The sequence below is a fragment of the Ovis canadensis genome, chromosome 16 (genome assembly GCF_042477335.2).
Source record: "Ovis canadensis isolate MfBH-ARS-UI-01 breed Bighorn chromosome 16, ARS-UI_OviCan_v2, whole genome shotgun sequence".
NCBI lineage: Eukaryota > Metazoa > Chordata > Mammalia > Artiodactyla > Bovidae > Ovis > Ovis canadensis.
Window position 1 is genome coordinate 54,551,690 of NC_091260.1, and position 24,603 is coordinate 54,576,292.

Here is a 24,603-nt window from a genome sequence, read left to right on the forward strand (position 1 = left end):
CGGGCGGGCCTGGGCGGGGCGAGCGGTGTCGGCGGCGGAGCCGGATGCGGGCGGCGCCGCGGCCGCGGCGGCCCTGGGGATGGGCGGAGCCCCGGCCGCCAGTGCTGGTGGCCGCTGCGAGCGGCCGCCTCTGCTCCCGCGCGTTGCTGGTACCCAGGGTGGCGGTATGCTGGGAAAAGGAGTAGTCGGCGGTGGCGGCGGCACCAAGGCGCCCAAGCCCTCTTTCGTGTCGTACGTGCGCCCCGAGGTGAGGGGGCGTCGCGCGGGTGGGGCGTCGTGCTGGAGTGGCAGGGGCGGGGGGCGCCGGGAGCCCCTTCCCTGCCTCCCGAGGGCCGCGAGCGCTTCTTGCCCGTGTGCCGGAGGGGAGCTGAGCGGGATGAAGGCCCAGGGGCGCGCTGGGACTCCTCGCGGGCCCGGGTGGGATTCCCCGACGCGGGCGGGCAGGTGCTCGAGTGCAGGGCCCACCTCACCAGGATACCAGGTGAAGGGGCCCTGGCCGGGAAGGTCCTGCGGCCCGGCTGGCTCCTAGCTACAGTAGAGGGGAGCTGGGGTTTGGGGCACCACGGGAGGGGAAGGGCTGGGGGGACTGACCACCCCCCGCCCCAACTCCGGGGACCTGCGTAGAGCTTGCAATCCCGGCGGGTGGGTCTGCCCTGCTCTTGGCATTTCTCAGTGAGTCTGTAGAGCTTGCTTATCTCAGCTGCTTGCTTCTAAGAGTGCTATGATGCCGCTGGCGGGACCCGGTGCCCTGCTTCCCGCTTCCCATCAGCACTACTGGGAGAAAGTGGGGTCGGTCCCGGCCTCAATCAGTATCTGTCTCTTCCTTGTAAATTCCCCTCTGTCGCTTCTTCCCCCTTTGATTTCACTCCCTCAGCATCAGCCTTTCCACCTCCTTACTTTCCTCCTGGAGTTTTAGTGTCAAGTTCATTCATTCATTCAGAAGATATTTTTTGAGCTCCTACTCAGGGCCAAACACTGTTCTAAACTGCTTGGGGTATACATCAGTAAACAGAATAAATATCCCTGTTCTCTGGGAGCTTATCTGAGGGAGAGAGGAGTAAACAATCGGTAAAATAGATATAAGTAATTATATGGTATATTAGAAGTTGCCAGTGGGATAAAAATAGGGATTGACTGATGGCCCAGGGGGCAAAGAACCTGCCTGCCAATGCAGGAGACACAGGGGACGTGGGTATGATTCCTAGGTTGGGAAGATGCCCTGGAGGAGGGCATGGCAACCTTCCTGGATTCTTACCTGGAGAATCTTGATGGACAGAGGAGCCTGGAGGGCTACAGTACTTAGGGTCGCAAAGAATTGAACATGACTGACTAACACTTTTCTTTTTTCAATTATATGGTATATTGAAAGTTGAAAAGTATGGTGGGAAAAGAAAAGACCCCCTTTTCTTCTTTGCACTTGGGCATCTGAGCAAAGACTTGAAGGATGCTTGGGATCTGAGGGTAGAGTCTGGAGTGTTGGAGGGCCATCAAGGAAACCAGCCCTGCAGAGTCCAGTGAGGGAGGGGGATGCCCGAGTCCCCGGAGAGGAAGTTAGGCTGCAACTCGTAGGCCACGCTGAACTCCTGATCCAAATGCTTGATTAGATGCATTTTCATTTTTGATTTCTGAAGAGTTTTTTTTCCCTGCTCCTCTCTTAGGACTTTAATCAGCAACGGGTGCAGAAGCATTGGCAAATTCTTGGGCTGTCTTCCCACCTGTGTAAAGCAAAGGCAGGTGGACTGTGAGGAGAGGTCTTCATCAGGGAGTGCTTCTGTAAAACCACCAGTGAGTGGCCTGAAGCCTTTGCATGTGTATCTTTAAATTCAAATGTGTGTCTTTTTTTTCCAGTGCAGAGTACTCTTCTTATTTTTAGTCCTAATTTTAAAATAAAAACCACTTCCTCTGTAAATGCCTGATAAAGAGTCAGGGTCATCTTGAATATTCAGCAGGCTCCCTTTATAGTATCGAGGGTAAGTAATGTGGTCAGTTTCTCTTTGTGTCTTTTTGGTTGAGCCTGGGTTGAAATGCAACTGATCTTTTAACCTTTCCTCTTTAGTGAGATTCGAATGCGAGTGGAAGTCTTCTGAAATGTGGCCAGAGTTCAAGAATGTTCCAATTTTTTATCCACCAAGCACACATGTTGCAATTAGGCATGTTTTCCCTCTTTGCCCTCAGCTCCTGATATATTTTCTTTGAGGGATATTAGGGAAGGGAAGTGGGTCAACCCCCAAATAAGCCTGAAGTGGTCACATTTTGCACACCCTTATAGTTTTGGCAGTTCTCTTTCCTCGCAATAAAATGATGCTATGTAGACACTATGCTTCTTTGTTGAAATCTGTCTCTAAAGATATTTTGTGACAGAGTGTAAGGCTCTGACCTAAATTGTCCATGAGTTTTAGAAGATAAGGGAATGAAAGAGGGAGGAAGCAATTTGTCACTAAGTATCGTCTAGCTTTTGCTAGCCATTACATTATCGGAAATACGTGTGAGCGGTTTTGAGGTGTAGCTATGTGCCTCTGAGAGCCCTGGGTCTGATGAACTTCCGCTGGCTCGCTTAATAGAAGTCCTTCTGACGACTGTCATTCTGCTGTTCCTATTCCTCTCCCTCACATCGAGTTCATTGTCAGTGCTTTTCATGTGTTTCCCCAATACTTCTTTGTACGCGCTTTGCTTTCGTGAGCTGGGAGGTCGCAGTTTCTCACAGCTCTTTGCTGGTAGGTCGCTAAGCCACCAGAACAACCTTCAGGATGTAAGATGCCTTATGGTCCCTGTGTCCAGTGATGAACTTGTTCTTGACTGATCAGACCTTGTAAGATTTAACAGGATCTATGTTCTGTATGCCAAAGAGCCTATCAAGAGTTAGCACTTTGTATCAAAAGCAGAAGGCTTAACTGGGTAAACGTGTTTGAAGATGATGCTTTTACACATAATAGCTTTTTTTTTTTCTCATGTGATCAGAAAGGGTTGGCATTGGACGGCCGAAAATGAGGGATAGGAGTTTACTTCCTCCATTAACATTGGATCTTTGCCACGGTAACTTGGCTCTTCTGTCACTGATTCTCCTAAATCAGTGAACGAGCAAGTTAAAATCTTGAGCTGTAATTTAGGAACTTTGGTCGCGTTTTGTAAACTCTGCCCAAAGGGTGGCACATCAATAAATTTGATAAATAGGAAGTCGATGGTTTTGGAAGCTGAGGTGAACAGGAGGGAGAGAGCTGGGCCGGTCTTGGTGGTACCCAATGGCTGGTACCTGAAAACATGTCAGCACCTTCATCCCAACATAGGCCCAGGCACAAGGTGCCTCTGTGAATGGAACCCTGGATGCCAAGCTCTGCTTCAGCGAGGTGTTAGCTTATAGTTTGGGTGCCAGCTCTTCTTTTCTTGTACAGAAAACACGTGTTTGAATTATGGTGATTTCAGAAACGATTAGTGTTCATTGTAGAAAAATAAGACAATGTAGATAAGCAAACATTTTTTTAACGGAAAAATTGCAAGCTTATTAGTGACTTGGAGTGTTATCCTGTCAGATGTGTGTGTAGGGCATATATATATATATATATATATATATTTTTTTTTTTTTACCAAAATGGGATTAATATTGCTGATCACATTATTTTATAATCTGCCCATTTCACCAGAAATGTATATTGTAAATGTCTTACCTTGTCAGTTGTCAACTGTAACTTCTTTTTAAATTAGACCCCTTTTCCTCAACAGAGACAGACAGTGTGATGGGAGATGTTAGGTAGCACAAAGAGGCCAGGAAGGTAGTATGGTTTTAAAATGGTTTTCTGGTCAGTTACCTTCTCTGGTACCGAAGGACAACTGATTTCCTTAAGACTGTCAGTATTCTGCTCAGTTACCTTGAGATTGTAAACTCTGCTTTGGTAATTCTTAGTGGTTAGAAATGCTTACTGTCTGTACTTGGCAGCTTGTACTAATAAATAAAGCACCACGGTGTGTGTGCTCAGCTGCTCAGTCATATCCAACTCTCTGCGACCTCATGGTCTGTAGCCTGCCAGGCTCCTCAGTCCATGGAATTCTCCAGGCAAGAATATTGGAGTGGGTAGCCATCCCCTTCTCCAGGGGATCTTCCGACCCAGGGATTGAACCCAGGTCTCCCACACTGCAGGCGGATTCTTCACTGCTGAGCCACCAGGGAAACCCCATTAAATGGTGGTCCTAGGAGAAAGTTCTGATTTGATAAGAACGGGTTCTCTCGTGATGAGAGAGCTGAATAAATGCCTCGGGGTGCTGTGTGTTGCCTTCTGAAACTAAGACCAGGAAGAATTCAGCTTTGAGAGTCTGCTCTACTTGTGCCCGTGTTTGTGTGGTGTGCCAAATATGGTTAAGATGTACTTTCTAGTTGAGTTTAGGTCAGTGTTTGACTTGAACGTACTAGTAATAGTTATTAGTTACTTAGTTGTGAATTTTTAGAGTTGGAAGAAAATATAGAGATGACCCAGTCTGCCCGTGAACTCTTGGTCTGTTCTGTTGATGTGGAAATGAGGCCCTTAGGGTTAATTGTCCTGCCCACGGGTACAGTGCTTTTGTAGAGCAGGGTTAAGAGCTGTCTCCTGAGGCCAGCAGTGCCTGTGACTAAGCCAGACCCACAGGAGTTCAGGAAAGGTTTTACGGAGATTTGAGAACAGACAAGAGATGTGAAGACTGAGAAAAGTCCAAAATATCCAGATTTAAGAGCCGATGCTTTGCATTGATTCCCCCAGGGAGAATAATGCATCTGATTGCCTCTTCCTCACTTAGGGCTATTTCTTTTGGTGGGGGGAAGTGAACCTGTGATCCTGTGTGCTTCCCAGAGCTAGAACTGTGGGTATATATTAAAATTAAAATTTTTACTGGTATTGATTAGGCACTTCTGTGTCCCAGAAACTCCTTATCTCATTTCATCCTCATCTGTCTTATGTGGTGAATACTACTGTGACCTCTCTTTTTTGTGTCCAGACGTGCAAAGTGAGACCCAGAGAGTTCCTTGCTCAGGGTCACAGCTGGCAAGGGTTGGTGCCAGGATTTAAACTAGGGTGGTCGGACTCCAGGGCCATTCTCTTATCCCTCTGTGAATGCCGGGGATATCGTTAGTGAAGCATACTTGTAGGCATGCCTGGTATTTGCACATGAGAGTGCTTTTTCCTGTTCTCTGGCAGCAGTTTCTTTCTTGGCTTTTGTTAGTTTGTCCACCAGGGGATCATGAGCAGATATGGGGCTCATTGGAGATATGATTAATTTGTTCAACAGGTACTTACTCAGCACCGGGTGGTGATTGGCACTGTTCTAGATGTTGGGGGTCCAGAACAGATGAAATAATTGAGATTATTTTTTTGGTGGAACACAATGGTATTGAACTGTTAATACCAATTTTGATGACTTTGATGGGTCGATGACAAGAAGAGATTGGCTTATCCTGAAACAGACCTCCTTCCTCAGTTCTAGCAAGAAAGGAGTACCTCTGAAAGCAAAATCTAGATCCTGTGACTTCTTCTCCTTGAGCTTCGAGATCATCGGTAGTGACTTCACAGGCTGTTAAAGGACATGAAGAGTTCTTCCTGAAACGACCACTTTCCTAGCTGTGGCTCTAGCCTGATGATCTGTCCAGAGCTTCCGCTTTTTCTCTGCTGCTTGTGCTTCCTGCGGCATCTCCCTGGGTCCCTTCCAGCACCACACAGCTTCTGCAGACAGAGCACCAGAAGATGTCAGGAGACTCATGTAGGCAGGCCTGCCTGCAGCCAGCAGCACAGTGGCCACTGCGACAGCCCCCACCGCGGCCACCACTCTTCCGCACCCTGCTTCTGTCTCTGACCTTAAAACCAGCCGTGCTGTTAGAGTCTCAGGCTGTGGGTCACCCATGCTTAGACACTTAGACGTTCTGGGTCCTTCTCTGCACATGCTCAGCGGGATTTTGGTGTCCTTTGACTACTTCCACAGGAAACCGTCCTGTGTCACAGTGTGCATCAGAGAGGACTCAGTTTTTAGGGGGTCAGAAAAAATTTTTTTAACCACTATAAAAGATGTATACCTTATTTTTATGATAAAGACAATATTGCCGACTTTGGAAGTTAGGAAAATGAAGCTACCTTAATTATGCTACCCTAATAACCTAAGTGACTCTTTCCATTTTTTCTTTTAGTATGTCCAGGCTCGGTCTGTGTCTTACACGGTTGCAAACACAGTATGTGTAAAGACTTAGAGCCTGCCCTGTGGTAATCATGACTGAAGGTGGTACCACTGATTCCTGTCAGCAGGGCAGACACTTAAGAGCTGGTTTTCCAGCAGGGAGCCACCCTCAGGTTTCCATGCGACGTCTTTTTTTTTTTTTTTCCACTTACTTTTGGCCGCACTGGGTCTTCATTGCTGCATGTGGACTTTTCTCTATTTGCAGCGAGTGGGGGCCACTCTTCAGTTGTGGTCCAAGGGCTTCTCTTTGCAGTGGCTTCTCTTGTGGTGGAGCACAGGCCCTGGGGCACATGGGCTTCTGTAATTGTGGTGCACGGCTTAGCCTCCCTGCAGCATGTGGGATCTTCCCAGACCAGGATCGAACCCGTGTCCTCTGCACTGGCAGGTGGATTCTTAGCTACTGGACCACCAGGGAAGTCCACACTAGTGACTTCTGATGTGCTTTTTTGGAGACCCCAAGGAGAACAGAGGGTTTGTAGTTTAATGAATCACTTAGAATCAGCCTCTTGAGGTAGATTGGGAGGTAGGATTGAACCGGAATAATTTTGCCAACCTCTAATCTGCTGCTGCTTCAGAAGGAAGAAGAGAGGAGGTAGACATGGAGAGGGGCCCCAGCAGTGAGCAAACCTTTCCAGTAGCTGGAAGGGCCACAGGGCCTCCCCCTTCCCCTAGTCCCCTCTGCATACCTGGGCATCACTCTCCAGGGAAAGCAACCACTTGTCATTCCTCTGTCTTGCTACCTATGCATGAGGCCAGTCCTTCCAAGCCTCAGTTGTATTTTTACTGGAAAAGTGGAAATAATGACATCTGTCTTATCTGATAGGTGTATGTGAACATTTATGAATCTGAACTGTGATTGTGCACAGCAGGTGCTGCTTAGCAGAGAACTTGGCCGCTAGCTGGGTAACCTCAAGGAGATAGAACTTGGCCGCTAGCTGGGTAACCTTCAGGAGATGTGGGCTTTCATTGTTACTGTTATTCAGGAGCCCCCTGGAGGGTTCCAGAAAGTACTCAGTCACCAGTCTTAGAATACAGAAATCTTTCCCTAAGCTAAGGTGTTAATGACAGTGGAGTATTTTAGTTGTTGCCGTTGTTGCCATGGCACCGTGCCCGGAAAGTTCACTGTGTGGTAACTCTTTCTTAGAGTGTTTTTCACTATCTCTGAAAGTTTCTTTTCCTCTTTTCTTATTTCCTTTTTACTTTTGAGAATGCTTTGATTATATTTAAAATTCCAACCTAATGAGAACACTGAGCGGTCGGCGTTTTTTCATTGTTAGCATTTGGCCTTTGACATTTTGCTGGATTCATTCTGTGGACTTATTTTTTCCTCTCTCCTCATTTCTGAGTCTTTCCATCATAGGCCACATTTTATGCATTTATCACATCTGGTCAATGATTTACTGAAGATACGAGTAAGGAAAATCAAATCACCTCTGGGAGTAATAATTCTCTTTACGTGCTCCAAAGGCAGTAGCCAGATCGAGTGCTGTTTTGACTTTAAACGCTTCAGTCCTTGTACACCTCGCTGCTGGGCGGCCTTTCAGAGGAGAAGTCTGAGCCCTCACTTGTTTGCTTTGTGGGGAGAGGGTGGCTTCGGCCAGGAGAAAAGCAGGGCTTGTGCGTGAGAGCGCTGGCCACAGGGGTGGCATATTTTGAAGTCTGCCTTTTCCCTGGTCACAGATTGTCAGCCGCTGTTTCAGGCAGTGATCCTGAACTGCTGGATTTTTGTTTGTTTGTTTGTTCTTGTTTTTGCTGAGAGGGCTTTTTTTTTTTTTTTTTTTTTTTAAGATCCCTGAGAATGCCTTTGATGGGAATGGTCCCAGTTTTTTGGATGAAAAATCTCACTCTTCTACCCTTTTCTCCATACATAAGATCATATCCCTGTTTTGCTTGAATCCCTTGAGATCTGCTTCCTGGTGTGACTTCCCCTCTCTGAGCCTCCCTTTGATCTTCATCTAACGTTGGGTGCCCATCTTCCTGGCAGGCTTATTTTGAGCATGAGCAGAAACACCATGTACGCCCAAACAATAACTTGAATTGGGAGAATTATTGAGTGTTGCTACCATTTGCTAAGCACTGTGTTAGAATTAGGAATGAGAGAAAAAAGCAGTCTGTGCACTCGGGAGGCCCACATTCTGCCGGTGAGATGGCACGTCGACAGATGGCTGTGTTGCACGGAGGAGGGTGCTGCCTGTTGACAAGGGAGGAGCGCATGACGCTCCCGGGCACGGAGGAGGGCCCGCTGCGGCCCCACAGCAGCATCTGGCCTCATTGGGAGGCTGCGTGGGACTTGGAAAGGGCAGCGTTGACATGGGCTCCGGTGTGGGGAGGAGGAGGCTGCAAGCAAGAGGGACAAGTTGGAAGGCTCACAGGTGCGTGGGGACCAGGTGGTCGGACCATCTGCCGTCTCTTACATAAGGTGCACGTGGGCCTTGTGAATGCGGCAGGTCCTAAAGAGTAGAATCCGGGGGTACCGCTGGGACCTGCAGTTTGTTCCCTGTTTTCTGTGGATGCTGCTGTGTAGGTCAGCCTGGCTCTTGGTGAGCCTGTAGGCAGCTTCTCATTTGCCCCAGTTCCTCTTGTTCCAAGATCATGGAAGAGCTACTGCCCCAAGGCTTTCAGCTCCTTGCCAGCTCCTCTGCTGACCTGACATCTATACATAGCAGCCCTGAGGGGCTTCCCTGGTAGCTCAGGTGGTGAAGAATATGCCTGCAATGCAGGAAACCCGGGTTCAATTCCTGGCTAGGGAAGATCCCCTGGAGAAGGGATAGGCTACCCACTCCAGTATTCCTGGGCTTCCCTGGTGGTTCAGACAGTAAAGAATCTGCCTACAGTGTGTAAGACCTGGGTTCGATCTCGGTGGGGAAGATCCCCTGGAGGAGGGTTATGACAACCCACTCCAGTATTCTTGCTTGGAGAATCCCCATGGACAGAGGAGACTGATGAGCTACAGTTTATGGGGTCACAAAGAGCCAGACACAACTGAGTGACTAAGCACAGCCCAGCACAGCCCTGGAGGGGGACAAGGAGGGCACACACAGAAGGCAGTGCCATGTGTTCCTGCAGCTGCTGTTGGTCTCATCAGTTAGCTTAAATGATAGACTTTGGTGGTCTCGTGACCGGCCTCTGACCTCTTCTCCTAGCGCTTGTGTGCATTCCAGCACTGCCCTCCTCACTCTCAGTGTCATGAGGGGCATGGCTTTGGAATCAGAGTTTTGCTACTCACTGTTTGGATTTAGGCTGGGTATGTAAGTTCTCTAAGCCTCAGTTTCTTAGTCTGTATAATGGGAATAAAGGTCATAGTATCCAGCCCATACTAATGTCGTTAGTCTCAAGTGAGGCCCTCCATAGAGAGTTGCTGACTCAGTACAACTTGGCTTGTAGTAAATGCTTCGGAAATGTTAACTGCAGTACTTGCTGTTAAGTCTTCACCCCAGAAGTCGCAGCTGTGTGTCTTCGTTCATGTGCCCTTGTCTTTGGCCACTAGAGCGGGTCCCGATAACAGCCAGACTTGACTTCGTTCCTCTTGAGCATCATTCTTCGCTCGCCCTCTCAGAGGCGTGAGTCTGGAGCTGGGGGCGCCGTCCCCGCTGTGGGATCCTGCCATACCCACAGTGTGTGCCCTTCCCATCTCTCTTCCAGCATGGTTTTCTTTCTCAGTGAGCTGTCATGGATGCCCTCTCTGCCCTCCTGTAACAGTATCTTCCCTTGTCTCGGGGCTGGGGGCCCTGGGGTTTGGGCAGCATCTTAGGTCCTGGGACTTTGCCTCCAGTTCAGCTCCGCTTCCTTCCTTCCCAGCTGCTGCCAGCACCTCTCTCATTTCCTCAGTACTGTGTGGTCCAGACCAAGCACCTCCTCTGATGCTCGGGACCACCAACTGCAGCTGCTTACCTTACACAGGTTTTCCCACCTGCCACTGCTCCCTTTGGAGCCCCCCTCCCCCAGACACCCCTCACATCACGGCCAGGCTCCTTTTGGACACTGCCTTGACATGTAATTTTCCTAGTTAAGGGTCTTTCATGCCCCCTGCCCCTTTCACTGGTCCGAACTTTAGCACCGTTCCCAGGCTCACCCAGATTCTGCCTGCTTCTGGTTTGTTGATAGAGCAATAGCTTGGATTCAGGAACCTTGGGCTGTGGCCATTTCTTATCTGAGTGTCTTCAAGAAAGCCCCTTCACCTCTTTGGGTCTCATTTCCTGGATTAGGCAAGTGTTTTTAAACAATATTTTGTTCAAGGAGCTTTTTTAAAAAAGAAAAACCCACAGCATGATTCTTGAACAACTTTTTCAAAACTCACTGTCCCCAGTCCTGCTTTAGAGATTCAGATATGACCCCCGGGGGTGGTGGGAAGGGTGTATGTGGGGGAGTGTGGGGAGTGGGAGGGAGACCTGCAGTAGGAACCTGTAGTATTTTTCAGTTCGCTAGCATCTCTTCCTTCAGCCCCTCTTAAGAACTGCTGTTTCAGATGAAATCACAGAGGAAGCCCAAGAATAGAGACAGACCAGAAAAGAGAGGGTGTGAGAAGTGCAGTGTGAAGGCCCCCGGCCAGGCCGAGCCGAGGGCTCCTGTTCCTTCAGCCCCTTTGTGTTCCCAGGTCTTTCCTCGTGCCTGGCAGCCTCCCTGCTCTGCCTCTGTGGCACAGGCTGACTGTGGCTACGGGCTTTGATGGCGCCATCGAGCGTTTACTGTCGACTCCTTTGTGCTCTGTGTCTGCGGCTCTTATTTCCCCGACAGGACTGTAAGCTCCTCCAGGGCAGGGCCGTAGTGCCCACCACTCAGCGTGGCCTTGTGGAGCTCATGGTGGCTTCAGGGAGGGTGAATGGGCAGTGGCTTGGCCATCATGGGAGAGGGCCTCAGAAGGTCGCTGGCGGGCCCTTCACTCGGGTCGTGTTCCCCTCTCCTGCAGAGTGGGCTTTGGGGGCTGAGGTTGAGAACTATACGAGGAACTTCAGCGTGATCACTGATTTGACTCTGGGTCTCTGTGCCCCAAGAGTCTCCTTTGGCAGGAGATGTTTTGCCTAAAAATATTCCTTTTCACTGTCACTGTGGTGCTGAGGTTGGTAGGCTGTTGACCTGCATGGATGCCTGAAGCCCAGCTGTTGCCTGCAGTGTGTCTTGGGCCGCCCTTAGCTTCCTCAGGCAGCTCCTGAGCTCAGGCCCTGTCTTCTGGAATTGAGCCAGCTCTTTGGCGAGGTCAGATCTGTGGGTTTTGAGGCTTATGCTGCCCACGAGCTCACCATTTCCTCTCTAGCTTGAGTTTCCTACCAGGGAGAATGTGATAAAGGGTTTGGATTATTTAAAGGCCTGGGGAGTGCCTGGTAAGAGTGATCCTTGCTAAGAAGCACTGATAAACCTTCCACTGCTGTGCAGTGGGTGATGAGCTGTCAAAACAGGTGAGGGCTTTACCAGGGATCATCTTGGCGAGCAGTTACTTTCTTCCTTCAAAAAAAATCTGAGATAAGGGGGACTAGCAGGAGATCTAAATGGGAGAGAAAGGATTTAGAATGATACATGAATGAGGTCTGGCTCAGCTGTTGGTGGTGGGGGAGTTGGCGGTAAGGGCGCCGTGGGAGGTTGTTGCCTTTTTTTCCCCTGCCCTGGAGACTTGTCAGAGTCGACAAGACACTTGATAGTACTATTTTGTAATAAGAGAAAAGTTTAAGATTGTCTGCCTAGGGCTGTGGGAAGAATGGGGTGACTGCTCTTGGGTAAAGGCACCTTTGGGTACCTGAATATATTCTAGAGTTGACTCTGGTGGCAGTTGTACAATCCTGTGAGTGGACTGATAAACACCTCGATTTGTATACTTTAAATGGGTGAATTGTTTGGTATGGGAGTTATGTCTTAATAAACTCTTATGGAATCACAGTTTATGAATCAGAAGGACCAAACTTGGGGTCTGAAGTCTTGAGTTCTAGCTTCACCACCTATTTAGCCCTCTGAGCCTGGGCACATCATCTAACCTCCTGGAGCTTCACTGGTTTTATCTGTGAAGTGAGAATGAAAATTCCTTATGGGATTGTTGTTAAGACAAACGACACAGGGCATGTGACATAGGACATAGTAAAACCTCTGCTAATTACATATTTACATGTTTAAGTTAGTCTGTTTCTGTGGATAATGGATGTTTAGCCTGAAGTGCTCCTGAGAGTTCCCAGCTCGCCCTGTGAAATGAACACTGCTTGTGGCTGAGAACTGATTTGCATGATGTGTAAAGAGCAGAGTCCTTAAAACCCGGTCTCGAACTACATCATGTCTGTGGTCTGGGACCTTGAGTCCAGACAGAGTGTGTCAGTTCGCCTCTTACTGGACGTCAGATGCTGACATCATGCTTCGTTGTAACAGTAATTGTTGCTTATCTCCACCTGCCAAGGCAGTGTACTGTTAGCAGAGTCGAGCTGTGGTCAGCGGCAAAGCTGGTACCTGGTCAGGCTGACTCGGCAGGGTGCAGAGTCATCTGTCCAGGAGTTGGGGGCCAGCAGCCTTGGAAATCGGCTCCAGGAAACAAACCCTAAATTGATTTCTCCAGCTTCCTAGACCTCAACAGTAGGTAGACTCGCTCAGTCTCTAAACTCCATCCTTAGTGATCAGGCTTCTGATTCAGAGTCTGTTTTTGAACATGCCCCTGCCTTACTGATGAAACTAGAGCGTGTTTCAGGAAGCCAGCTAAGGAAGAGGTGTGAGGAAAGGTCAGTGATACTTACCACTGATCACAAACGTAGGTAGTAGTTTTTGTTCATTTATTCTTAAGCTTTAAAATTAAAAAAAAGCTTTTTTTTCGTTTGAAGTATAGTCAGTGTACAGTATTATAGAAGTTGGGCCTCCCAGGTGGTTCAGTGGTGAAGAATCCTCCTGCCAGTGGAGAATACATGGGTTCGATCCCTGGGTCGGGAAGATCCTGGAGAAGGAAATGGCAACCCTCCCCAGTATTCTTGCCTGGAAAATTCCATGGACAGGGGAATCTGGCAGGCTACAGTTCATGGACTTGCGAAGAGTCGGACACGACTGAGTGACTAAGCACACACACACGTTATATAAGTTATAGGTGTGCAACAGTATTAGGTAGTCAGTTTGAATAGAATTGTCTCAAGAACTGTGTTTAGGATTAAAAAATATTACCAGGATCAAGAATTGTTTTTCTCTTTGTATTTTGTTATGCATGCTTTCAGTAGACTTTTATTGGCATTTTGCTATCTAGGAGCATATATCTTGTTGAGGCTAAAAATACGAAAAGTACAGCTCCAGCCCCTGCTTAGCATCACTCGGGGAGACAGACAAGGAAAGAGACTATTGCAGTCTAAGAAAGGCTTGCAGAGGACTTGAACTATGTGGCAGTGGGCTGGATGGAGAATTGGCTGGGCGGGACTGGCGAGGGGGATGAGGGGCCCTGTGGGTCCAAGGGCGGGATAGTGGCAAGGCAGTGCAAAGGTAATCAGAAGTGTGCAGTGCGCCCGATGGTGGCTGGGGTAAGTGCAGCAGCCAGGGCTGACGGGTGCAGATGGCTTCTGGAGCTGTCGGGAAAGCAGAGCAGACAGAAATACGAGAGGCAAGGGAGAGCTGAGAATGACTGCCGGGTGGATGCAGGGCTGGAGTGCAGAGGACCGCAGGTTCAGGGAGGGATGGGGGAAGTGATGAGCTGATTTAGAAATGGGAATTTGGAGAGTCTGAGGGCCTTTCCAGTGCGAGTAGCTGGGAGGCTGTCTGGGGTCCAGATCCGGATCCCTGAAGAGGAGTCTGGAGTAAAGGTCCGTTTGAGGGGAGGAGGGCCATCAGCACGGGTTGCTGGAGAGTTTCCCCAAGGAGCAGAGGACCTGTGAGGAGATGCCCAGGAGGGAGATGAGGAAGAGCAGCTAGACAGTGGGTCGGTTGTTTGGCCCGGAACTCATTTCTGCTGATTCTCAGGTCTCAGCCTAAATGACACTTCCTGAGGGTAGCCATCTTTTCTGACCTCCCCTCCACGTGTGCTGGGTGTTGGTGCCGCGTCCCTGCCGTGGCCTGCCCGCCCCCGGCGTGGCCCTGCACACGTGGAGTCACGCTTGCCCCTGCTGCGGTCGGACCGTTCGCTCTGGGGATGGTGGGGCTGTGCGCGGTGTTCACGCCCGCATTTGCTGTGCTGGTACAGCGGGTGCCTAAGAAAGGACAGTGCAGTCGTGAAAGGCCAGGGGGAGGAGACAGCGTTGCCTGGGAGGATGTGGTTGGTGGGCAGGCCCAGGATTGTTGCAGCGAAGGGAACGGTGCTGGGCAGGCAGGCCCAGGCTCAGGTCCCGCTTCACTTACCCTTGGTCAGCCTCGATTTCCTCGTCTCTAAAATGGGAGCAGTAATGTCAGTCAAGAGTGGAGAGGATTAAGTGAGATGACAGGTAAAAAGAGAACCTTCTGTCGGTGTCTAATATTAATATGTTATTGGCTTCCCAGGTGGCACAAGTGGTAAAGAACCCACCTGCCAATGTAGGAGATGTAAGACACACAGATTCCATCCCTGGATTGAGAAGATTCCCCTGGAGGAGGGCATGGTAACCCACTCCAGTATTCTTGCCTGGAGAATCCCCATGGACAGAGGAGCCTGGCAGGCTACAGTCCTTGGGGTCACAAAGAGTCAGACATGACGGAAGTGACTTAGCATAATGAATGAATATTTATAGCACTGATTCCCCAGTTTTCCAGTTATTATTTTTTTTTATGTGTCCATATAAATGTCTTGAATGCTGAAGTCAGTTCTTCATCTTTTATCCTGGGTGTTTGGTGGTTAGCCTACCTGGAAGCTGGTTGTTGGAATCAGCTGGTATTCATTGGAGGCAGGTCCACCTTGCGCCTCTGAGGAACCAGACACACAGCTTGAGTATTGACTCACTGGTTTCGCTCCACAGGCTCACTGTAGCCCTGTGATCTGTGCCACTCCTTCTGAGAGACGAAAGTCTGAGCGATCAGGTGGACGCCTTTTAAATGCTGGACCAGTTGCACAACAAGGCGGATGTACTTAGTGCCACTGAACAGTGCAGTTGAATATAGTTAAAATATTATGTTTTATATTATGTGACTGTTGCCATAATTTAAAAAAAAAAATGGAAAAGGAATCCATGCTGGGCCAGCTGTGTGAGGTGGGTCCCAGAGGGCGTGTCTCCTTTGGGCCGCAAGCTTGCTGGAGAATGGGTGGCAGTTCTCACATCTTGTCTGGCACACAAGTGGCCAGAATGGGAGTGCTTCTGGCTCAGCGCGGGGCGGGGTTCCTAGGCCATGTCGGGGCAGCAAGTCCTGGGAACTGTTGATTGTCCAAGCGCAGCAGGAACAGAGGTAGCTCCTTTTGAGCTGTGGGGTAAAATGTATGGAAACTGGAAGACCTGCTGTTTATGCCCTTATCCCCTTTTAAAACAAACAAACAAAGGTAGCCATAGCATTGGGGTAAATATTGAAATAAGCAATTTACCAAAAAACCCCAACCTTGATCCCACCCCTCTGGCATAACTGCCCTCCCTCCGTTTATTTCAAGCTGCTGTTCTGATTGAATGCAGGCCTCTAGGATTCCCAGGTTTGAAGACTTGGATGTTCTGTGACCAGCACCAGCTGGCAGTCTCTGCTACACTCTTGTGATAATAGCAAGCTCTGTCAGAACTCAGAGAGGTGCTGCACAAACCACAGGGGCCTTGGTTAACACCCCATTTGTTGAAAATTTGCATCACTTTCCAATTGAGTTCCTTTTTGGCCTGTGGCAGAGAAAAAAGTCTGTCAGCATAACTAGTAGAACCAGTTCTGCTTGATTGTTAAAAGAACTGTACTTTCCTAGCCTTCTTTTCTTATGCATTGAACATGATATGCAGTTGGGGTCAGTGAGGGATTTTATCCCACGTGTCCAGTTCTGGAAATAAGACTGTGGCCATTTGCTGATAAGGCAGCTGGACAGGGAGTGTCACAGTTGAAGGGCAGAAGGAGCAGAGGGTTAAGGGGAAGCCCAGGGCCCTTTGCTGAAACCAGGTGACAGTTAAGAAGCTCCCACTGCTCCAGAGAAGAGGGAGAGGATAGAAGCAGCCGTCCCTGGGCGCTGGTTGAATTGCCTGTGAGATCCTGGGAGGACACCAAGTCCATCCATGGTGGCTGCTGCCCTGCCTCTCTCACTGGACAGGCTTCACGACTTTCTTTCTGGATGAATATCATATGTATGACAGTCTTCAATGGAATGTTCTTTCCAGTAATATGAGAGCATTTGGTGATGCCGCCTGTGTTAATGCCCAAGCCTAGATATTGTCTCTTAATCTTCCAAATGTTTCCCTGGCCCCTGCTGGAGTGGTTTAAAGACCTCTCATTACTTAAAGTCATTATTAACTAACTTACTTAGTGAAATCTTTTGAGCACCTACTGTTTGCAGGGCCTGTGCTGGGACTTCCCAGGCAGCATTAGTGGTAACAAAGCCGCCTGGCAATACAGGAGACATAAGAGCCATGGCTTTGATCCCTGGGTAAGGAAGATCTGCTGGAAGAGGGCATGAACCCACAGGACCCTGGTGGGCTACAGTCCATGGGGTCACAAGGAGTCAGACACGACTGAAGCGACTTAGCACCCACACGCACACACACTGGATTCTGGGGCAATATGGTGAACAGAAAAACAGAGAGCCAGCCCTCAAAGAGTTTATAAACTGATGGGGAGATAGACTTAAATAATTACATAAACAAATGTGATACTGCAGTTGTGACAAGTGCTAAGAGGGAAAGATACACAGGGCTTAAAGAGCCTGATGGCAGAGAAGGCTTCCCAGAGGAAATGACCCTTGTCCTGAGGTCTGATGGATACACAGAAACTCACAGAGCAGAGAGGAGAAGCATTCCATGCAGGGGCTTGGATTCAAGGCAGGAAGGAGCTTGGCAGGTACTAGAGGCTGACGGAAGGCCAGTGTGGCCGACATGCAGGCAGAGGAGGAGGGCGTGGGAGACCAGGCTGGACAGGGAGGCAGGCACCAGGCTGTGCAGAACCTGGTGGGCTTTGTCAGGTCGTTGTCCTTCTCCCACCGGTCACCCAGAGCAGGCTGTGTCCTGAGGGGTCACTGCCCCTCCAGGGTGGGCAGTGGGTGCCAGAGGGGCAGATGCAGGCTGAGCAGTTGGAAAGCTGCTGCACTGGTCCATGTGGGCGATGATGACAGCCTGGACTAGGCTGGTCCTGGTGGAGGTGAGAGAGGAGCATGGGCTCTGGGTGTCTGTAATAGGCAATACCGATAGGATTTGGTCAAAGACTGGATACCGAGGGTGAAGGGGAAGGAGATGTAAAGAGGACTCCTAGATGATATGCTTTTGAAGGGAAGCACAGGGTAGCCCAGGCCATACTGTGTTATTTGCCTTGGGGCCTTTCATGGAGTGTGGGACCGCACAAGGTTCTCACGGAACTCTCGAGGGTTGGTTGGAGTGACAGAGACCTAGGCCTTGAAGGATGGATTGGAGTGAGTCGTAAGAGGTGAGCTCTCAGCTGGTGTTGAGAAAGCCCCTGAGTTCTTCCCCACACAGCAGCCATTTCTCCTGGGGGTAGATGTATTGTTTTTTTCTTTCTTTCAGTCTCTTTCCCTCTCCACAACAATTTGAGGCTTTTCCTGGGGCTTCCCAGGTGGCTCAGATGGTAAAGAATCTGCCTGCAATGTGAGAGACCCAACTTTGATCCCTGGGTCGGAAGATCCCCTGGAGAAGGGGATGGCTACCCGCTCCAATATCCTTACCTGGAAAATCCCACAGGCAGAGGCTACAGTCCATTGGGAAGCACAGAATTAGACACGACTGAACACCGAACGCTTTGGGTTCTTCCGGTGATGCTTGTCTAGCAGATACATTCAGTGACCTTCCTGTGCTGCTTTCCTTTGTTTCCTTCATTCCACAGAAGAAGTAATGTGGCCTCGTGTAGGAACGGAGGTTGAGCCGGCTGTCAGGTTTGACTTCCACCTGCACCACATGCTAGCTGAGTGTCTTCACCTGCAGAGTGGAGGAAAGAGTGGGTATAAGAGCCCTCCCTCAAGGGTTGCTGTGAGGATTAAATGAGTTAATAAGTATAAAGCCCTTTAAACAGTGCCTGGTATGTAAGGCTCTAGAAATGTTTGTTACTATTATTCTCCTCTCAGCCTCCGTAATGGCTGGCCCTTGAGAGTAGCCGCTTTGACGTTCATAGAGTGGACACTTGTGATTTCTGCAGTCCACCAGCAACCTCTGAGTCACGATGGAGTAATTTGTGATGTCATTAAGGAAGAGATTGTATTTTCTCATCCAGTTGTAAAGGTCAAGTTGGATAGCCTTTAATCACTCACCCAGTAAATTTGCCCATGATGACAGCAGCTTATTACGCATTGAGAACTCAGCTTGATCAAGAGGAGCATGTACACGTGGGAATTTTATTGTGTCCCGTAACCCTTGGCGCATCCAGACGTGGGCTTTGCCTTATTGTTAACCACTTCCCCTCTTCTCCATTCAGCTATGCTCATTCCCCCAGGATCAGCAACAGCAGATGTTACAACTCTTGTTTCTCAAAAAAAGAGAAAACACTTTGAAATATTAAAATATTATCTCCATATTTGTTAGTCCTTTCTGTGTTTTTCTTATGGGGTCCAAAAAAAAAAAAAAACTACTGTAAAAACATGTAAGGGAAAGAGATGTAAGACGCGAGAACTCTCCATTCTGTGTTCCCCGCCTGCTCCCCGACCTGTACAGGTGGCTTCCCAGAGAAAAGGGAGAATTCCACTTTTTCTCTAAGGGGAGGGTTTCCTTTTCATTCTTGTTTACACACCCTGATTTATTGGAGTCCCCTAGATAATTTCTCTTCTCAGGACTGGTGTATATTTTGATTTCAGGGGTGAAGGGGTGGTTGATGGTGATGGTACCATTTTTGAAGTGATAAACAGGTAAGATATTAGTGATGTAGATATTAGATATTATTGATATTAGCCTGCAGTATGTCTCTTTATATTCCAGTGCAGAAGTACTTAATTTAAGTTTTTATTCTCAGCTTGTCGCCAACTTTCAGTAGCTTAATCTACTTTGTGTGTGTGTGTGTGTGTGCGTGATCTTAGTTCCCTTATCAGAGATCAAACCCAGGCCCACGACAGTGAAAGTATCAAGTCTAAACCACTGGACCACCAGGGAATTCTCAGTTTAACCTACTTTGAATAAACTCAGTAGTTGAGAAAACTCTCCTTTTGTCTCTGTGCCTGAGCAGTCTCTTCCTCAGATGTGGTGTTCTCTTAAGGAAGCTGTTAGTTTATTCTTTTGGTCTTGTAAGTGGGTTCAGAGTACTTTCTATTGCAGAAGAAAAAGACACCAAATGACCAGAGCTAACTCATTGTAGAAAACAAGTCCTATTAATAGAAAAAGGCCGTTTCTTTTTCCATGACTTCAGATAGTCCTGTGTAGTCAAAATCTAATGGAATTAGGACCAGTCTGGGTGTTGCTAATGGCAGTTTTCTGATCCACAGAAAAAAGAATTGAGAAGTCTCCTGAGTGGAGTCAGTTTCGTTTAATGTGGGAAATAGGATTGACAAGAGAAGCAGAAATTATTCTGCTCATGCAGAATCTTAAATAACTGTAGCTCTTAAGTAGTATGTTGAAATCTTTATTTAATCATCAGAGGAAAGGAAGAGAAAAAGAAAGGAATCAAGAAGGACAGATTCTGCTCAGTCCAATAGTTGTAACAGATCTCATTTACTGAACATGTATGCCAGATGTTTACACCCGTTTCTGTTGATAACTTCATACTAGGTAGTGTTGTTTCCATTCACACAGGAGGAAACCAAGCTCAGTCAGGTTAAATGGCAAGCCCAAATGCGTGTCTGTAGGTACCAGAGCTGGGTTTGGACTGTTGCCTCAAGTCTGTATTACTTGTTTCCAATACATGCACGGAGAGAAGTTTGGAGAAACCAGGGGAAAGACAAAACTTAAATTCTTAGTACTATGCTGTTTTAAAACTACAACTCTGCTTTAAAAAAAGGTAAATTGTGTTCTGAGATACATGTGGATTGCCACCTAATATGTAGCCACAAATGCATCTTCCCCCTCTGATTTTCTATTCTAGTGGAAAAAGCAGAGTATTAAGTGTCCATTTTAGAGCAGTGGAGCGACTTGGAGGAAATAAAAATGTTTGTATTGTGTCTTTTTAGCACTTGGTGCCAGATGTGATCGAAAGAAACTGTGTTTTGGAACCTTTAGGGATGTTATGTTGCCTCTTGGAATTTGCCCTTCTGCCTGGATGAAATTAAACTGAGAATAACAACTTTGGTTTTTGACTCAGAGCCCTTGTAAGCAGTGAAGGGTTGACATGAACATTTACAAGCATCTGGCCTAGGAGAGCTTCACGGTAGAGACCCCCGCCCCATTCTTTTCAAGGTCCCTTTTTCCCCCTTTGCCAAGATTCTAGGTCCTCCACACTTTTGAGATGTGCACATCCTGAATATGAACTTGGTAAGACACTAGAGAAAACTCCAAGAACCAGTGGAGTGAAACAGCCAGGCTGCCCCACAGTCTCTCAGCAGATTCTCAGGCACGCAGCTGACACTTGCTTTCACGTGCTTTTGTCCTGTATGAGGCAAAGCCTTGTACAGTGGAGTACAGTTCTCGTAAGGGAATTTTTCTAATTTGTTCTAATGAGTTTTGTAGCAGGAGACTGGTTTTCTGTTGCATGCAATGGATGTTTTGTGGTAGGAAACTAGAGACCGTGTTTGTTGGAACACAGCGGCAAGGAATGTGGGCTCTGGAGTTAGTCAGGGCTTGGGCCGAACCCTTGGTTAGTGACTTATTTTCCTATTAAAGGGAAGTTCCTGAACCTCTTTAAGCCTCAGTTTCTGCATCTGTAAAATGGAAGCAGTACCAATTCTGGTGTTATGCAGATTAATGAGATACTTATGATGAGCACTTATCTGACACATCATAGAACTTAATAAATGTGACTTATTATTATAGTTAAACGTGTGCAGTTGAAGTGGAAGCTGAGACTGACAGCTTGTGGAGGGCCTTGATTGCCGTGTACAGACTTGAACACACCTGTCTTTACTGCTCAGAAGTCTTTTTTCACTTTGGGATTTTCAGCAGTGTTTCAAATAGCTGAGGTTGCTGTATGATCTGTGTTTTGGACAAATAAAGCTGTTTACTTGTTTAGGCTTCCCTAGTGGCTCAGATGGTAAAGAGTCTGCCTGCAATGCAGGAGACCCAAGTTTGATCCCTGGGTTGGGAAGATCCCCTGGAGAAGGGAATGACAGTCCACTCCAGTATTCTTGCCTGGAAAATCCCATGGACTGAGGAGCCTGGTGGGTCCCAGTCCATGGGGTCGCAGAGAGTTGGATACAACTGAATGGCTAACAGCACACTCACACAAAGTTATTTAGTGGCATTCGAGGCAAGGGCTCACATGTATTGGTTGGTTAGACTCCTCTTTGTTGAACACTAGCTTGTCGGCAGCAGTGTGTATCTTACTGCATTATTCTGACCTCTCCTCTCCCTGTCTGCAGCTGAAGGAAGTCTGATGAATAGTGGCAGCTTTAGTAGGAAGTCAAGCACTGTTAGAAATCTTGGTGGTTTTTCTGCCGCCGCCTCTCATGCTGAAATTTCCCACACACTTCATGAGATATTTGGCTCTTCCACGACCTAGCTGCTCGGTGGGTTTTCCTTTCTCTCAGATCAGTTTTTGGTCAGCAACTTGTTGCCAGCATCAGAATGTATTTAACATTATTCCAGAGAAGAGGAGGAGTCCCTACTCCTTACAAAATATATTTATATTTATTTATTTATTTGGCTGCACTGGGTCGTAGCCACTGGATCACCAGGGAAGTACCAAGGAGTCCCTACTGTTAAAGTGAAAAATGTGTAATAAGCTTCTGGGGCATTTGGAAAAAACAAGGGTGAGTCTCCAGTTTCCCTTTTTCCATGAGGGGAAGAGGCCTCCAGTCCTTTCCTTTTTTCTCCGAGGAAATGCTTCTGGTAGATTTATCTTCTCCCCTCTGAGATCGGAGTGCCCTGTCTTGCCCGTGTTTTAGAATCGAGGGCTGGTCTGCAGGGGTCTTCCTTTGCCGTTCTAGTGAGGGTGAGCCACCACGGACCCTGCCTCCTTTGAGAGCACAAATACTGAGGCTCACTGCGCTGTCACGATGTGGTCATAAGGCAGGCAGTGAGCTCCTGATTGCATTCTCTTCAGTGGGCACCCCGAGGCCAGGACACTTGCCCAGATGGTCCCGCTTGCTCCGGAGGAGGCTAGAACCCACCCAGGTTTCTGACTTGGTCCTGTGCTGTTGCCTGAGAGACACTTGTTGCAGATAGTAAACACCATGTGTTTAGTGCAGTCTGCTTAACCTCCTTGCTCCTCACAGCCCACGGGATGAAGCCCAGGCTCCTTAAAACGGCCTTCCTTGTCACCGTGTCTGCACCTTCTCTTTCCTTCCCTCCTCTCTCTGCTGGTCCGTCTGTTGAACTCCTGCACACTCGTTGTGAGCCATTTCCAGGGAGACTGCTTGAACAGTCTGCCCTTCCCCCACCCTCTGTTGGTCCCTCTACTGAGTCAGGTCCCCACTTCTGTGTTCCTGGAGTCCCCGTCAGAGCCTTCGTTAAAGCATCATCCTGTCGCATATGGCGGTACAGTGTGTTAGTATTGTCTCGTCTCCCCACTGGACTGTGAGCTCCTGTTTGCCTAGCACTGGCTAGAGATTCATTCAGTTACCTTTGTTTCTTATAAATCTCCTTCTTCTTTTTCACGTACAAACTTCAATTATCTTTAGAAGCCTAGCATCCCCTGCTTTTATATACTTCTGAACGTATATATAGGTGTTCAGGTGGCTCAGTGGTAAAGAAACTCCCTGCCAATGCAGGAGACGCGGGTTCAATCCTTGAATCAGGAAGACCCCTGGAGAAGGAGATGGCAACCCACTCCAGCATTCTGTCCAGCAAGAGCCTGGACAATCCCATGGACAGAGGAACCTGGCGGGTTATAGTCCATGGTATCGAAAAGAGTTGGACACAACTTAGCGACTGAACAATACATATACATATATATTTGTGTGTGTGTGTGTGCGCGCAAATACATACACTGTAGGACTTAGTTTGGAAATGACAAGGCTAAGAACATTATGGGGTTTTTTTTGGCACGCCATGCAGCACGCAGGATCTTAGTTTCCCGACTGGGGACCGAACCTGCCCCCCCTTGTAGTGGAAGTGGGAGTCTTAACCACTTGAAGTCCGTGGGGTGTTTTGTTTTTAAGGTAGTTTCTGCTTTACCTGGTACGTGGGAAAGGGTAGAGCAGGGAGTAATATGCGCCCCTACACCCTGAGAAGTCATGCAGAGATTGTGGGGGTAGCCGCCAAGGCACGCCATTCAGGGGGGGCTCTCTCCGCTTGAATAATGGTGAAACCCTGTGAGGCTTTACAGCCTGGAGACCTCATACGTCCTCACCTAAAATCCACACAGTTGGAAGTGGCAGGTGCTAGGTCTGGCGTGTGATTCCCGCCAGTCTTACTCGTGTGAGATGGTGTCTCTGATGTCGGTTCCTAATCCTAGAGCCCTGGACATACTGCACACTGACATGTTGCATGACGTGATTCCTTCATCTCTGGTTTCTGTTACTGGTGCAGTTGACCGAAGTCAGTACCGTTGGTGATGGTCAGCAGAATCGCTGTAGCTAGCTTTGGCTCACAGGGGAGTCTGTTATAAAGATACAGATGTGATGCTTGGAACTGTGGGCCAGAGGCGTGGTTGGGCATCACCAGAGCCTGGAAATCCATGGAGACCAGGCCAGGACTGCTTGTTTGTTTGGGGGGCGGTCTTTTGTCTCCACCTATCTTCTTCATGTGTGTCATTCTTTACAGAACAGCTTTCTCTGCTGCCGCGTATTTGTAGCCAAATCTACAAAGTCTGTGGGCTTCCCAGGTGGCACTAGTGGTAAAGAACCTGCCTACCAATGCAGGAGACAGAAGAGATGCAGGCTCGATCCCTGGGTTGGGAAGATCCCCTGGAGGAGGGCACGGCAATCCACACCATTATATTCACCTGGTGAATCTGATGGACAGAAAAGCCTGGTGGGCTACTGTCCATAGGGTCGCCAAGAGTCGGGCACCACCGAAGTGACTTAGCACACATGCTACAAAGCCTGTAGTTGAAGTAGCCAGCTTGATTAGCTTCTCTTAGCCCTTCAGCCGAATTAATGGGGGAGATAAAATGATTAGCCGTTTGCAAGTATGTCTTGTCTGTTAGCTCATGCAGGTGGTGGGAAGGAGGTGGTTCTCTCCAGGAAGGAGGTTAGGGAAGCAGGGAACGCTCGTCCAGGACAAGGGAGTTTTGGGTGGGACCATCCTGAGAGATGTCCTCTGATTGCCTTGTTCATGGGGTGTAAACTAAAGGATTTCATTAACCATTTCAAGAATTGATGTACGTCGGTAATTTGGGATAATATAAAATCTTTAAGTCGGAAGATGATAC

General features: G+C 48.3%; 1 protein-coding gene across 1 annotated transcript in view; it reads left to right on the forward strand.

Annotated features, from left to right (window-relative positions):
• Nucleotides 1–24,603, forward strand: part of MTMR12 (myotubularin related protein 12) — a 66,396-nt gene continuing 41,793 nt past the window's right edge. Inside the window, exon 1 of the mRNA XM_069555953.1 lies at nt 1–247. Within this exon, the coding sequence (XP_069412054.1) occupies nt 80–247 (168 nt within the window). The 5' untranslated portion in view covers nt 1–79. The remainder of the gene's footprint in view (nt 248–24,603) is intronic.